We start from the raw sequence: 14,144 nt of genomic DNA on the forward strand, positions 1-14,144 counted from the left end.
TAACAGCTGCTAATGTCAGTAACGTTCAGACTCCTGTACCGACATCACACTGCAGGCATGCAGCGGTAACCATTAAATGTTAACAGATCTGGGTTGTGTATTTTATGAAAGATGATGGTTGACCGGGAGGTCAAACCAAACACCCCAGAGGGGATTTTCGCTCCTGTTTTTACGGCTTTTTAAGTTTGTTGAAAATCAGAATGATAATCCTTCAGGATATAACAGGCCTTTGAAAGTTTTCTTGGTGACAATAAAAAAACCCAGACTGAGAAGCTGAGGTTGAATCAGAAATTCTTCACTCAGAAGCAAAGGGCATAAAGGCCACAGACTGTAGGAAGAGAGAGGAAGGGGGAGATGTGGGAGGGAAGGGGGGAGGAACAAGTGAGCTTTCTCCTCTCTGCAGCTGTTGGTTGAGTCGGCAGTGCAGCTCTGAGAGATTTATCCTTTCATTTGTTGTGGCTTCGCTCGAATGCACCCAACAACACACCATTTCTATTTTATTCTACTAGTCTTTCACTCTGCAGGGTGGCTCAACAGAATTATGTCCCCAACGATAATTATCAATCAAAATTATGTTCTGAAAAATGGAGGCAGAGGAAATTGCTTACCAGGACGTCAAGCTAGAAAAGAACCCCAAAAGAAGAAGTGTGAATGGAGCGAGGGAGCAAGAAAGAGAAGGAGAGAGAGATGGAAGCGGAAGGGATTTGCATCTGTGCTGGATCAAGGACTCTGATTCCAGTCAATTCAGAACAAATGCTCACAGATGTCAAACTTTTTACAGAGTTCAACCTAGATTGGAATGAAGAAGCATGTTTATGCAAATTTCTAGTTCAGTTTGCATCAAATATTTCAGACATTATCTATTATTATTATTAGACCTATCGTTAAATACCAAACAGTCAGAAGATTAACCTTTTTCAGTGAAAAGAGTTATGGTAATCAATTGTGCCATATTAATGATTTCATTTTTGTTTTTAAGGCCATCATTGAGAGAAAATTTTTAAATTCTTCTTTTTATACCAGCAATGGTTCTCACTCATAAAACAGAAATCTGAGAAGTTGTCAGTGAAACATTTTCTGACCACCTATAGGTGAATAGATCTAAAATCCTCATCAGACAGTTTTAGCAGAGCCTGACAGGGAAGTACACGGATAATTCTTCAGTAATATTAAAATGGAACACACTTCAGCAAACACACACTGGTAGCTTCACACAAGCATATGACTGGAACCTTAAAAACTTATTACTTCAAATTCCCATTCATGTTCTATTAGATGTTTAAGCTTGATATTGACATGTTATTTACCCAAATCATTTTGATAGTTTTGAAGCCCGAAGTGCTGCTGTTTAAATTGGCAGTATTATGTGTTCCAGACTCATACTGCCATTTTATAGCACAATCAAGTAACTATGTTACCTTCAGTTCCTATAGAAATATATATATATATCAAATACCTTTGTCCCTTTAAAAACTCCTGACCTTTCTGAAACCACGCCTCCAGGAAGTCCTCACAACATGGCTCCTCATTTAACCCTTTAACAACGTTTTTACCAGTGTTTCACTGAGAAGTAGCTCATATAATGAGCTGCTCCACCAGGTGTTTGCTGATTGTTGCTGGCTAGTCTGAAGGAGCTGAGTGGGGCAGGTGCAGAGAAGGAAGCTTGGAAACTGCAGCTCTGAGGAGGAGCTGCGCCTTGAAGGCAGGGCTAGGTCCACCCAGGTGACCATTCACAGCTGAATGGTTGCCATAGAGGTTAAAGGATTTCTCAAACATGCATGGAAGAATCCAGGCAACACTCCAGATATGTATTCAATTAGGGAATATTATAACACACTGTAAAGCTAAAAAAAAAAAAAAAAATTACATAATACTGCCTCTTTAATAAAGGCATAAAAAACCAAAGGTAAAATAATAGTTTTGTGCATAAGGCAGTAGGGGAAATTTCAAAAGCTGTTTGAAACAACTCTGGAGTGTTATAATGAATCAATAAATGAAGTTCTATGTGGGGAAAAATGACTATACCATAGCATTTGCCACACGATATTGCTTTCAGAATGTGGACTGCAGGTTGGACACAAAACAAAAGGGGAAGAAATGTAGCCAGAAGCTTATAAATCTCAGGAAAGTGTCCCAGAGGAGAGAGACTTATTGTGTGGAGCCGCTGTACAATGTTTCACCAGGAGCTGATCAGCAAAGTACACCATAGGTCAGAACCAAGCAGTCATGGAGTTCAGCTCAGTGGAATCTGTCATGGCTGTACAGAGACTCATCTCATGCACCGGGGCTAAACAATTTTTTTGCTGTTTGGGTAAATTTATAAAAGTAGAAGGAGGAAACCACAGTTTGGACACTGAAACATGCTGTGTCCACCAGCTGTGTTGTGGTGCTTGGCACTCCAAATAGAGTAAATTTTTGTGGGGAAATAAAGTAGGTTTGATGAAGTAATATGGGACGGATTTTAGACTAAATAGAAAGAAGATGACCAAATTTTGATGGCACTGCATATTCTGCCATTTAAAATGGCCAAAGTGTATAAAACACTATTTTTCCCAGAGGAAAAATGAAGAATGCAACAAGAATTCTAAACTAAACTCTCGGACAAAGTTGAAGCTCACAAAGTAGCACACCAACACACAAAGAGCCAGAAATTAAACCACACAGAGCAGCACACAGCCTGGCCCTTCCTGTTATACTTGCATTAAATGGTTTTAACAAACATATGTGTCATCTTCATGTTTCTTTAACTTATACCAAAAATAAAACAGACTTATGTGATATCTCTTCCTCTCTTCCTCACATCGTTGTTTTTCATTTTCCCATGTCACATAATGAGGCATTCTGTCTGAGGCATTCCTTAAAACACGTCGCCTGGCACACCTCCACTTAACTCCAATATTGTAAATATAACAATCTTAGTGCATGTAAACTTCTGACTTTAAAGAAATGCTTGTACGTCTTTTCACACAATGTATGCAAACGTCTGGTTTCAGCTCTTAGTGCAGTTTGGTTCAAAAATCTATCCTGCAGAAGCTTTTTCTGTGTAGAGGCCAGAAGACAGCAGGCTAAACATTCTCCCTAAATGCACCTGACTCCCCAGCAGTAAAGTGGGGTTTAAGAGACTGCAGATGGTTTTTGCTCTTTTGTGCATTTAGAGTCCTTTGTGGACGGTTATTTTGCCAGATGGCCATTTATTTTGGCCCACCATGTTCACTGCTGCTTTCAAAGTTCACTCCCTTCGAATGTCTGCTCAGGGTCTCAGAGGATCTTGCTTCTCCAGCCAGTTCTTTTTTTATACAGCTTACAGAGTGTCTTGTAAAGATTATTCACCAGAAAACATTAGAACAAACCCTTACCTATCACTAACCTAATTTGTTTGTTAGGAATTTATCATTTACCACAGGTTGTATTTGTGAAGGTGAAGAGCAATTTTTCACAGTGTTTTTAACGTGTTTTAGAAATAAAAAGTAGACTAATTTGTATTTTGTCATGATGGTGTAAAACATTCTGAGCCACATGAACAGACACTCCCAGAAGACAAGTAACAATGAAAGATTTTATTGCAAAGAATGAATTATAAATGGACTCAGATCTGGGAAATGACTGGAGGCCAGGAATCGGGAACTCTGTGAGGAGACAGGACAGGTGAGATTGGGCTGATGGTTGAATGTTCATGAGATTTTGAGCAGCACGTAAGTAAGTTTGTTTAGATAAGAACGCCAGGGAGAGCTGAATAGCATGTGGTTGTTGATATTTGTGTGGTTTTCCAGGAAGCGGTGGATGACGATCGCCAAGGAGACAGGAGTGTTGGAGATTGGGCAGGTAAGCGCATGAGGATGATGATGAAGGAGAACTTGAAGATGCCAAACGTAGAGATTGTTTCCAGAGAGTCAGATTTGTATGGAGTCTTGAAAAAGGAAATCCAGAGATGCTCAGGGAGGGAAACCAGGTGGACACAGGAACACCAAGAGAGCAAGGGAACACTAGGAGACAGGGAGGGCAGGGAGGGCTTGGGTTCCCCACACAGGGCTAACACTCAGGCATCAGAGCTCTGGCAGCCAGAATGCTGTGGATGTGGCAAATGTGGCGAGAAGGAGGACATCTGATTTCTGCAGGAGACTCCTGGCCTCGCAGCTGGAGGAAAGCAGGTGGTCCAGACACTCCAGAGTAATTCACATGTCACATGTTGGCTCCACACATTAATATATTCCAATGTGTTTTCAGATGTTGGTAAACTGTCACAGCAGACCATCAGTGTGGTTATTGCTGCAGTCCTCCAACGGTGGGCTGCCTCAGTGGGCGTTTTCCCTCAGGATGTCCAGAGACCTTCACCTTTCTGGAGCAGGGATATCATGTGCCCAAGGCACTGATAAAACATTTCTTAATTTAAAAAACATGGCTAATGTTCTTACAGCGTTGAAGTGCATTAACAATCTACTGTTTATAATTACTCAATATATTTAATTATGATTCACCTGATGTTCAGATTACACTGAAAATGATTAAAGCTGGACTATACTGCGATCTGAGTAGTCCTAGTTATTTTTTTTCGTCAGCTGCGTCTTTTGGCATCTATAAAGCATTGTAATTATTGTAATTAATAAAGTAATTCTTAGGCCAAAAAAACAAAAAAAAATCAGTCTTGAAAAACCAAACGGTGATGGGTGCAGCCTATCGTCGATGGTTGATAAATTCCTCCAATCACCCAACCTTACGATAAAACAATCCATTCTTTGGCTTTTGCCATGCCAGATTATGATCGGCTTGTTGTCAAAAGTTGCACACTCCTTGATAATTTTTATCCTTTTCTATCAGGTTTTCAACAAATTACAACCCACCATAGCATGCAGCATTTTTAACAGAAAATCCCTAATAATACACATTATCAATAGTACACTTTAATTTTCATTTTTGACTGAAAACGCCTGAATATGATGTTAAAGCCTACAAAAAGATGTACACATAATAAAATAATAATTATTATTTGTTAAGAGTGCTGCATCTGGCTGAGTGAACTGGACAGAGCATGACATTTTGTCTGAGTATGTTTGAGATTTTTGAGTTTCTGACATGTTTTAAACAAAGGATTTGAATCTTCCTACTTTTGTCCATTTACCAGAGAATGTTCAGAACCATGCAGGTTGTCAGACCTCCAAGAACTGCTCTCCGAAACCACAGGATCTAGACAGAAACAAAAGGCAACATCTCATTGGTAATGAGAAAACATATAATCTGTTGTCCTGTTTTCTATAATAACATCTGAGGCCTACAAAGCCTGTCTGTACAAGTACAGCATGGAGCAGACAATGAAAAGTTTCTTTGAAGATTATCAGGTTGGAAAACATCACTGAATCATCTATATAAAGAATCTGCCATTCAGAAATTCATAGTTAGGCAGATGATACTGTGATCAACGAATCTCAAAAGACTGTCCAAGTGTCCTTGGATGTTTTTCTATTAGACCATTTTAATGTTGTCAGATTAACCCTCAATGCCTTCATGTCAGATAATCCTATCATTTGTTAGACTACTGGCAGTACAGAAGAGTGAATGAGACAAAAAAAATGGCTTGAAAGGAAATCATTAGAAATGTTTATTTAGTCTGGTACAGGCACGTGTTCAAATAGAGCACATTATTTTATTCTGCTATTGACCCTGAGAAAATACAGCAGACAAAATGCAGAAGTGTTTTTACTGACATTAAAGTAGAACAATTAAATCTCTTTTTTTTCTGGCATTAATTGCAAGAAATTTATTTACCTGGGCTTTTAAAACCAACATATGTGTCCAAATCAAACTTTCTAAAAAGTTGGCCATTTTTATTTTATAATTTTTCTTGTCCTGTTACATGGGTGTCTATGTTGTTTCTAGTTAGGGGTTCCACCCAAAAAATACTTTTCTGATGTTATCAGATATGAGGTTTTTTTTTCACGATGGTTCAGCTTGCAAGAACTTTTTTTTTTCTGAACAATGGATTTATATCTTATCTAATCTTATCTCATTTAAGTTTCATCTTATCTCACATCCATTTCATCCAGTTCCAAATAAGTAAATTAAGACAGAATTCTACCACCTCATTTCACCAGACGCTTAACAGCACCTTGTTTCACCGTTAGCTGCCAGTGAGCAACCAGGTCCAGATAGATTATCAGCGGATGGTCGAAAACAAAAACACATGCGTCTAACTTATGGGTGTACATTCTGCGTGGGTTATTATAGCTCTAAATAATCCATTCTATTATCCAAGGGACAGATTTCATTCCTTTAAATAATTTGATGTTGTGCTCTATGGGAGGGACATATCAAACCCTTCCAATATTTCTTTGGAAAACATCTTAAGCACTTTAATAACCACTTTGCACAATTTATTCAGATTTTGGAATCTCTGCTCATTGGAAAATTCCAGAAACAATTTTTTTTACATGTGAAATTATGCTACAATTATTAATTTCCTTATTTTATTATGTTCTTAAAATGGCACCCTAAACTCCTTTTTGTAACTTAGAAATGCTTCATTTTTTGTGAATATAGATAATAAACAAAATATCAAACACAGCAAATATGATCCAGTTATCATGTAGGACTTTGTTGAAATCAAATGTTACAAAATGTGAAAGTAAAAATCTGGATCAAAAATTGAAAACGCCTTTCAGTCAAACCAAACAAAACAAAGAAAGAGGGTCCATTTAAAAGGCATCTTCAAATTCTTTTAAAGAAATCTTTTCCATTCCTCTGGATAATTGTCCATTTTAAACAGTTTTGTAGATATCAATATTTCATAGAATCAAAACAAGGAGCTGCGAGAACTGAAAGTCATTCGGTTCCATTGCTTGTTTTTAGAAGTTAGCAGTGTAAGAACATCAAAACAGACAACAGAACAACAGGTAGAGGCAAATTAAGTCTAAGAAGCAATTACTTGTGTTTTGTTGTGTGAGATCTGAGAGAATAGCAGAGGCATCACATTCACAATCCCACCTGTGGAGACAAGAAGAAAACAAGAGGTTAATTCCTCAGTCATTTACACAGTCTGATTTATTTGTGTTTTTTTTTTCTTTTTCTTTTTTGACTTGTTATTTTCTGGAGGCGCATCGATCAGAATGTTGTGGCAAATTTCCAACCTCCAGTTTTTATAAAGCTTTGGCCCTGTTCGAGTGCTAGTTTAGATTTTTTTTTTTCTGTGAAGTGAGCTTTTTAGAAATCTAATCTTAGGACCATTTTGTTCTGGTGAAAAAAAAAGCACTGCCATTCTCTTTTGAAATTGTGGACTACACTGGATTTGCAAAATTCTTCTGTGGAACAAAGATTAACAAGGATTAAAAGACATGGAGAAGAGTGTTTTAATTTGTTGAAAAAATAACAAATTAATCATGAAGATTTTGGCCATTTGTGGATTTTTCAGTAGCGCATATGTAAAATATTTATATTAAATAAATATTTGGAAAGCTGAAATACCTAGGCTCAGTGATACTTGACATGCTATTGGCTTGAAAAGCAGTCAATACGTTATTTATTTTCCTCTGAGCTGATTGGATGAGAGCAGAGATCAGGAAGACGGTGGCTGTTGGAGTCTGCTAGACGTTTCCCAGTGTGTTCCAACAAACTCCAACTTTTCTAAAAGCCAACTATTATCAATAAGAATTTCATAGAATGTGACTTAAAAGAAAAATTCTAAATAACTCGTTCAGCCTTCCTGTTAGCTGCTGGACGTCGGGCTCTCTCTCACTCTTTTGCACAAACCACAAATTTGTAGTAGGATGCAGATTTCTATTAAATAGTTTCGTACATCGCTCTGACTCATCTGAGCTCATTTTTAAACAAACAGCTAACTTTGCACTTTCTGCATCCACGCCAAAGGAATGTTGTCATGGTGACCTGCTTGTAAAAAGATTGAGTATCCTACATACTGGTCATTTGATCTAGCTGAATTTGTCAGAATATTGACTTTTGTTGTTTGAGAATCTAATTAAATTGTGCACATAAATTTGTCTGATCTATACAGTAATACTCTATGTATTATATCAATATTGTTTCAAAACCGTCCTGCTTACCATAGAAAGAACAGTTCTTTTATGTAACCAATGGACAAGTAGTAGAAGGAAATAATATTTTGGACATAGATTTACTTCTTTCTAATGTTTTCCTTCTGGTTTTCTCCTTTTAAGTTTCTTTTGCTTGAAGGTTATCTGGCAGGTTTTTAAATCTGGACCAAATCTTCATGATCAAGGGAAGTCTTTTTTAAATCTCGACAAAACAACTTCAAGTTGTTTTGTCGCATTCCAAACAACTCGGAATGACAAACTGCAAAGTGGCTGTCACAACTGGCAGCTTGGATATTCCAACAGGCCTCTGAAGTAATAGAAACAGCAAAAAGTACAGTCAGAGCTGTCACAGAGAGGCTAATGTAACTGAGCCATCATTCCTCATCAACAAAATCCATGCTGCTGCTGGTAGGGAGAAATATATTTAATGGAAATCCTTACTAAGAGACAAATACCAGACCACAGCCTGCTTCTACCTTTAGCTGTTATTTTGTTCTGGTTTGTTGTAGCCCAGAAACACTTTGAAGAAAAGTGAACAGTAATCACAGAGGATCTTAGTCTTAAACTGGTGGGTGAACATGCATAACTGATCAGGATCAGGGTCATGAAAGTTTTGAGTTTTACACTATAGTTCAGTTTTACTTCATTGTGACTTTTTGTTTGTCTAATTCAGTTAGTTTTAGTTAGTTATTGGAGTGTGTTTGCTCGTTTTTATTAATTAGCATTACTTCAATATTAAGTTTTTGTTTAGCTTTTATTAGTTATTGTAGTAGTTTTAGTTTTTCATACTTTGGTTAATTTTAGGTGCAGAATTCAAAGACTATTGTATTGTGATTACATCGATTGGGTAATGAATACTAAACAGAAGATATAATTTTCAACAAATGTATTCAATAAGCTGAGCTAATTAACGTGAAGCGATGTGACTGACACTAGCATGCTCTGCTAACAGTGCCTGGGTAAACAGATGTGGGTCTCAGGTGGGAATGATGTGGAACAGCACTGCAAACTGCATTCAGCAGCTTTCAGAATGAGGTGCAGTGCTTCTCCACATCTATGTTGAAGAGTCAAGATTTTGTAATGTAAACATATGACATTATTTAAAATCATTTCACAGCTTGTTACATCATTAATGTGGCACTTATTTTGTATAATTAATCTATCAGTAGGGGAAAAAACTAAAAAGAGTTAGAGTTGGTGCATCTTCTTTATTATTTACATTTCTCCTTACACATTTATTTGTTTCTAAATTGAATTTTATTTTTATTATTTCCTTTATTTAACTAGATAAAACCTCATTGACATCTAGATCTCATTTTCAAGATGGACATGGGCGTACTTATGGTTGCTATTCAGTAATCTTCAAGAAACTCTCAGGAGTCTTTAGTATTTTTGACTTGAAAAAGACAACAACAGAAGAAAGGCAGAAGGACAAGAAAGGATGCAGACAGAAGAAGGGGAGTGATGATGAACAAAGCTGAGTCTCACCTAGAGCTACGGTGCCCATTAGGAAAGGTTTCCCCATCTGACTGAAGTCACTGCTGCTCTGGAGGCCCACCTCAGAGCCCACTGCAAATGTCACCACCACCTGAGACACACACACACACACCCCCACACACCCACACACGCCCACGCCCACCCACACGCACACACACACGCACACAATGTAGAGTGATAAAAAAGTTAAAGAAGCACACCCAAAACAGACCAGCTTTGAGGAATTGAAATGGTCTTCAATGAACCTCTGCTTTAAAAAAATACGTAATCAGTATTAGGTACATGTTAGAAAAAAATCGTTCATTACAAAGAAAAGACAAGACAGAAATAAAAGTTAGAGAATCTCGTTAGATCTATAATTTTACTAAGTACCATGAGTTACAGATGTAGGTAAGCAGACTGATAACAAGGGAAACGATCTTGCTTATATCCACTTAACATGCTTTTCCTAGATGTAAGCTGGTCTTTTTGAAATTCTACAAAAAGCAACTAGGAACTTCGGTTTCTTATTTCACAAACTGCAAATGAATTTATGAACTTAGTTTTCCCATGTATTATTAATGCTGCAATGTACATGTTTCACTTCAACTTTCAATTTGTCCCATTATTCTGAAACCAAATTATGTCTAGAAATAAGGTCAAAAGGCTAATTTATACCTTGAACAAACTTGAAAAAAGGTTTTAGAGATGGTTGTGTTCACTCTCTCATGGTGGGATTATTCCAGTTCTGTTTGGACGAACAGCAGAATCTGGTTTAACCACACAAACACACATGCACCATAAACTTGACTGTGCTGTCCTCCTCCCAGTGATCTTAGCGCCCTGCACCAGGCTGCACTGCTCCCCTGCTGTCATGGGAGCCAGTGGCATTAAAGGTTCAATGACAACTTTATTAGAGGTGAGAGTCTGGAATCCTAAGCAATTATTAAGCCTGAATAAATGTCACACTAATTATTTCCAGAAAGCCGTGAAATTGCGGTCGATTCTCCATGAATAATCTCCCCTCCAACACTGTTCAACTGCTTGGTGCATGAGGGTGTGTGTGTGTGTGTGTGTAAAACAATGCAGCATTTTCATGTGTGGCTGATGTAATGACTAAAGCTACACTCAGGCCTATTTCACAATGACTTAATAGAGCTTCTACAAAGGTGCATAAACTTCATTTGGGTTCTCCTCTTATTTTATTTAGCTGCAGGTTTTTGTGTGAAGCAATCAGTCAGATGTCAGGCCTTAAGGAGCTGCTGGTGCAGCACATCGATTTGGACGAAATTACAGAGAGAAGCGAGCGCTGGAAAGAACAGAGGAGGAGAGAGGCGGAAAGAGGGGAATTCATTTTCACCAGGACGCAGGGGTCCCATAAGGCTGGGGCAGATGTGATTTTATTCTTTAATTAGCATGTGTAGTTTTTGCTATTCCCCAGCGAACGGGATGGAGCGCAACACGAGAGGCAGCTGAAAGTTAACTTCAGAACAAAGCGTTGCATAATGGATTTCCCAGATCCTGCGCTCCAGATGGATGGCGAAGACATGCTGGCAGGAAATGGAGGTAGGCAGCGCCACAGCTGTGTTTGGAGGAAAACGCTGCTGTCAGCCATCTCATCTGTCCAATCACAGGACTGGAATTCACATGTCTGAGGAATCACTATTGCCATGTTCACAATCATCCACAAACCTCATTGTGTTTTACTGGGATTTTATGTCAGCACATGATTGTGAAGTAAAAGGAAAATAATATATGATTTGAACATTGCTTTTCAATAGAAACTGGAAATTTGTCGTTTGCCTTCAGTTTGAGCTCAGATTCAAGGAAAAGAGTCTTTGAACGTTTTTCACAGTCAATCTAGATCTATGATCTAGACTTTATATATATATACAGTATATATACAGTACAGACCAAAAGTTTGGACACACCTGTGTGTCCAAACTTTTGGTCTGTACTGTATATTAAACTTGAAATAATTACATAAGTAGCTTTTCAAGCTTATTTTAATCAAATTCCTTAATACTGATTAAAAAATTACTTGTTCTATTGGCAAATTATTTCACTTACACGGAAAATGACTTGGTATGAGTGAAATAATCTACAAACCCAGAACAGGAATTAAACCTATTAGAATGGGGCGTGCCGTGGTGGCGTAGTGGTTAGCGCGACCCGTATTTGGAGGCCTTGAGTCCTCGACGTGGCCGTCGCGGGTTCGACTCCCGGACCCGATGACATTTGCCGCATGTCTTCCCCCCTCTCCTTCCCCGTTTCCTGTCAGCCTACTGTCATATGGGGGACACTAGAGCCCACTGAAGACCCCCTGGAGGGGTAAAAAAAACTATTAGAATGAAAAAATACAGAGAAACTCCCATTAGTTTATACAGAGAAACTCTTACCAAAGATGGAGAACCAACATCTAGTTTTATTACAACAACAATCCAGAGAAACCCCTACTAGTTTATAAATTACGGACTACTTTCATGTGTAAAACATTTTAAAGTGCCTTGTTGCTGAAAATGTGCTATAAAAATAGAATGACCTTACTAACAGGACAAGTACATTTTCATCAATATTAAGAAATTGTTTTAAAACAAGCTGCTACGACACAACAGCATGTTCCAGTTCCTGCCAAATTTCGGCAACTTCACACAGCCATGGAAGAAGAGAGGACCAACATTCGCAGGCCACAATCCAAACCTAATCAACTCAAAGGAGATGTGTTGCACTGCATGAGGCAAATGGCGGTCACACCAGAAATCAACTGGTTTTCAACCTCCCCAATAAAGCAAAGCATCACATTTCAGAGTGGCTTTTATTGTGGCCAATAAAGGCACACCTGTAAATAATCATGCTGACTAATCAGCATCTTGATATGTCACACCTGTGATGTGGGATGGATCATCTGTGCATCCTTTTATGCAAAGAAGTGATAACTATCAGATTTAAATCAGATTAAATTTTTACAACATTTGAAATGATTTTGTGCATATAGAAAATGTTTTAGATTTTGAGTTCAGCTCATGAAAAATGGGAGCAAAATCAAATGTGTTGCATATTTCCGTTCGGTGTCTAAAGCTCCAAAAATTACATCTTGCATAATATTCCATTTTTAAAATTCTGCACACCTCTTTTATGAAATGAGCTTTCCCAAATGAGAGGGCTTTCACTTTTCATATGTCCTCTAACATTGTTTTCTTGCAGCTTATGCCCCTCATCAGCTCTGTTTATTCATTGACATACTGGCAGATGAACGGATGCTGTGGGGATTAGTTACAAAGACATTGATTTTAGTGTTATTAAATCTTGTGCCGCAGGCGGCAGGAGAGTCAGCCGAGCGGTTTATACTGCAGCCGTCAAACGACTTGGGGGACAGACGTTAGAGGATGACCACATCAAGAAAGAGCATACATTCAAAGTCGCCACCTCCTCAGATATTACTATTTGACCGTGAAGAACAATTTCTATCCAGAACTTAAGCTGAAAGATGGCTTTCTCATTAAAAATACCTTGAATAAAGTGAACAGTAATCACAGAGGATCTTAGTCTTAAACTGGTGGGTGAACATGCATAACTGATCAGGATCAGGGTCATGAAAGTTTTGGGTTTTACACTATAGTTCAGTTTTACTTCATTGTAACTTTTTGTTTGTCTAATTCAGTTAGTTTTAGTTAGTTCTTGGAGTGTGTTTGCTCGTTTTTATTTATTAGCATAATTTCAATATTAAGTTTTTGTTTAGCTTTTATTAGTTATTGTAGTAGTTTTAGTTTTTCATACTTTGGTTAATTTTAGGTGCAGAATTCAAAGACTATTGTATTGTGATTACATCGATTGGGTAATGAATACTAAACAGAAGATATAATTTTCAACAAATGTATTCAATTATTGTTGCACAACCAGCTGACTGATGTTTTCTCCCAACTTTTTCCATTGTCATTTTGCAGATTAGCATTAGCGCCGACTGGAGGAGCATGGAGCACCGTAATTTACCCACAGCTGATGTAAACTGTTTATGTGGGGGGGAAAAGTAAAAACATCAATTTCACATCATGGATGTGAAATAAATGGATTCATAAACTTGAAAATGATGGATATTTCTATAATTTCAGTAAGTTTTAGTTTTATAAACGCATGATATAGTTCCAGTTAGTTGTAATTTCCCCCCATTAATTACCACTTTTATTTATTTCAATTAACAACACTTTTTTCTTATTTTTAGTTTTGCTATTTTGTTAGTTTTAGTTGCTTGATCAGAATGCATCAGGATGCATGAACCCAACTTCAGACGGTTCAGCAACATGCAGTCAGTGATCCGCATCTCCCCAAAGGATCTCCTGTCCTTGAAGAACAATGAAGAAATGGGACAGACTGCATCACACAGCCTATTGAGCAACAAACACACACTCACCTCAACAGAGTCTGTGTCATGTAGGTGGTGGTTCAATTTCGCAGTCATTATTGACGCCTATTTTTTAACAGGAAACTGATAAAATCATCCTGACACTTCATCATGAGGTACCTCCTCATGCGCGTTATTTTGGGAAGTAGTCAGCGTGTTTTTGCACCCTGTAGATGGAAATGTAGATGCACACACACACACACACCCACACACCCACACACCCCCAAACA

General features: G+C 37.9%; 1 protein-coding gene across 2 annotated transcripts in view; it reads right to left on the bottom strand.

Moving 5' to 3' along the window:
• LOC116725155 (uncharacterized) overlaps positions 1–14,144 on the bottom strand; it is a 69,919-nt gene that overhangs the window by 25,811 nt on the left and 29,964 nt on the right. For both annotated transcript variants that reach the window (XM_032571040.1, XM_032571039.1), the window contains exons 9-11: positions 9,528–9,627; positions 6,917–6,975; positions 5,117–5,181 (exon numbers count right to left, since the gene is read on the bottom strand). In XM_032571040.1, coding sequence (XP_032426931.1) covers positions 5,117–5,181; positions 6,917–6,975; positions 9,528–9,627 — 224 coding nt within the window. The remainder of the gene's footprint in view (positions 1–5,116; positions 5,182–6,916; positions 6,976–9,527; positions 9,628–14,144) is intronic.

This window comes from Xiphophorus hellerii, chromosome 9 (assembly GCF_003331165.1).
Source record: "Xiphophorus hellerii strain 12219 chromosome 9, Xiphophorus_hellerii-4.1, whole genome shotgun sequence".
In the NCBI taxonomy this organism is placed as follows: domain Eukaryota; kingdom Metazoa; phylum Chordata; class Actinopteri; order Cyprinodontiformes; family Poeciliidae; genus Xiphophorus; species Xiphophorus hellerii.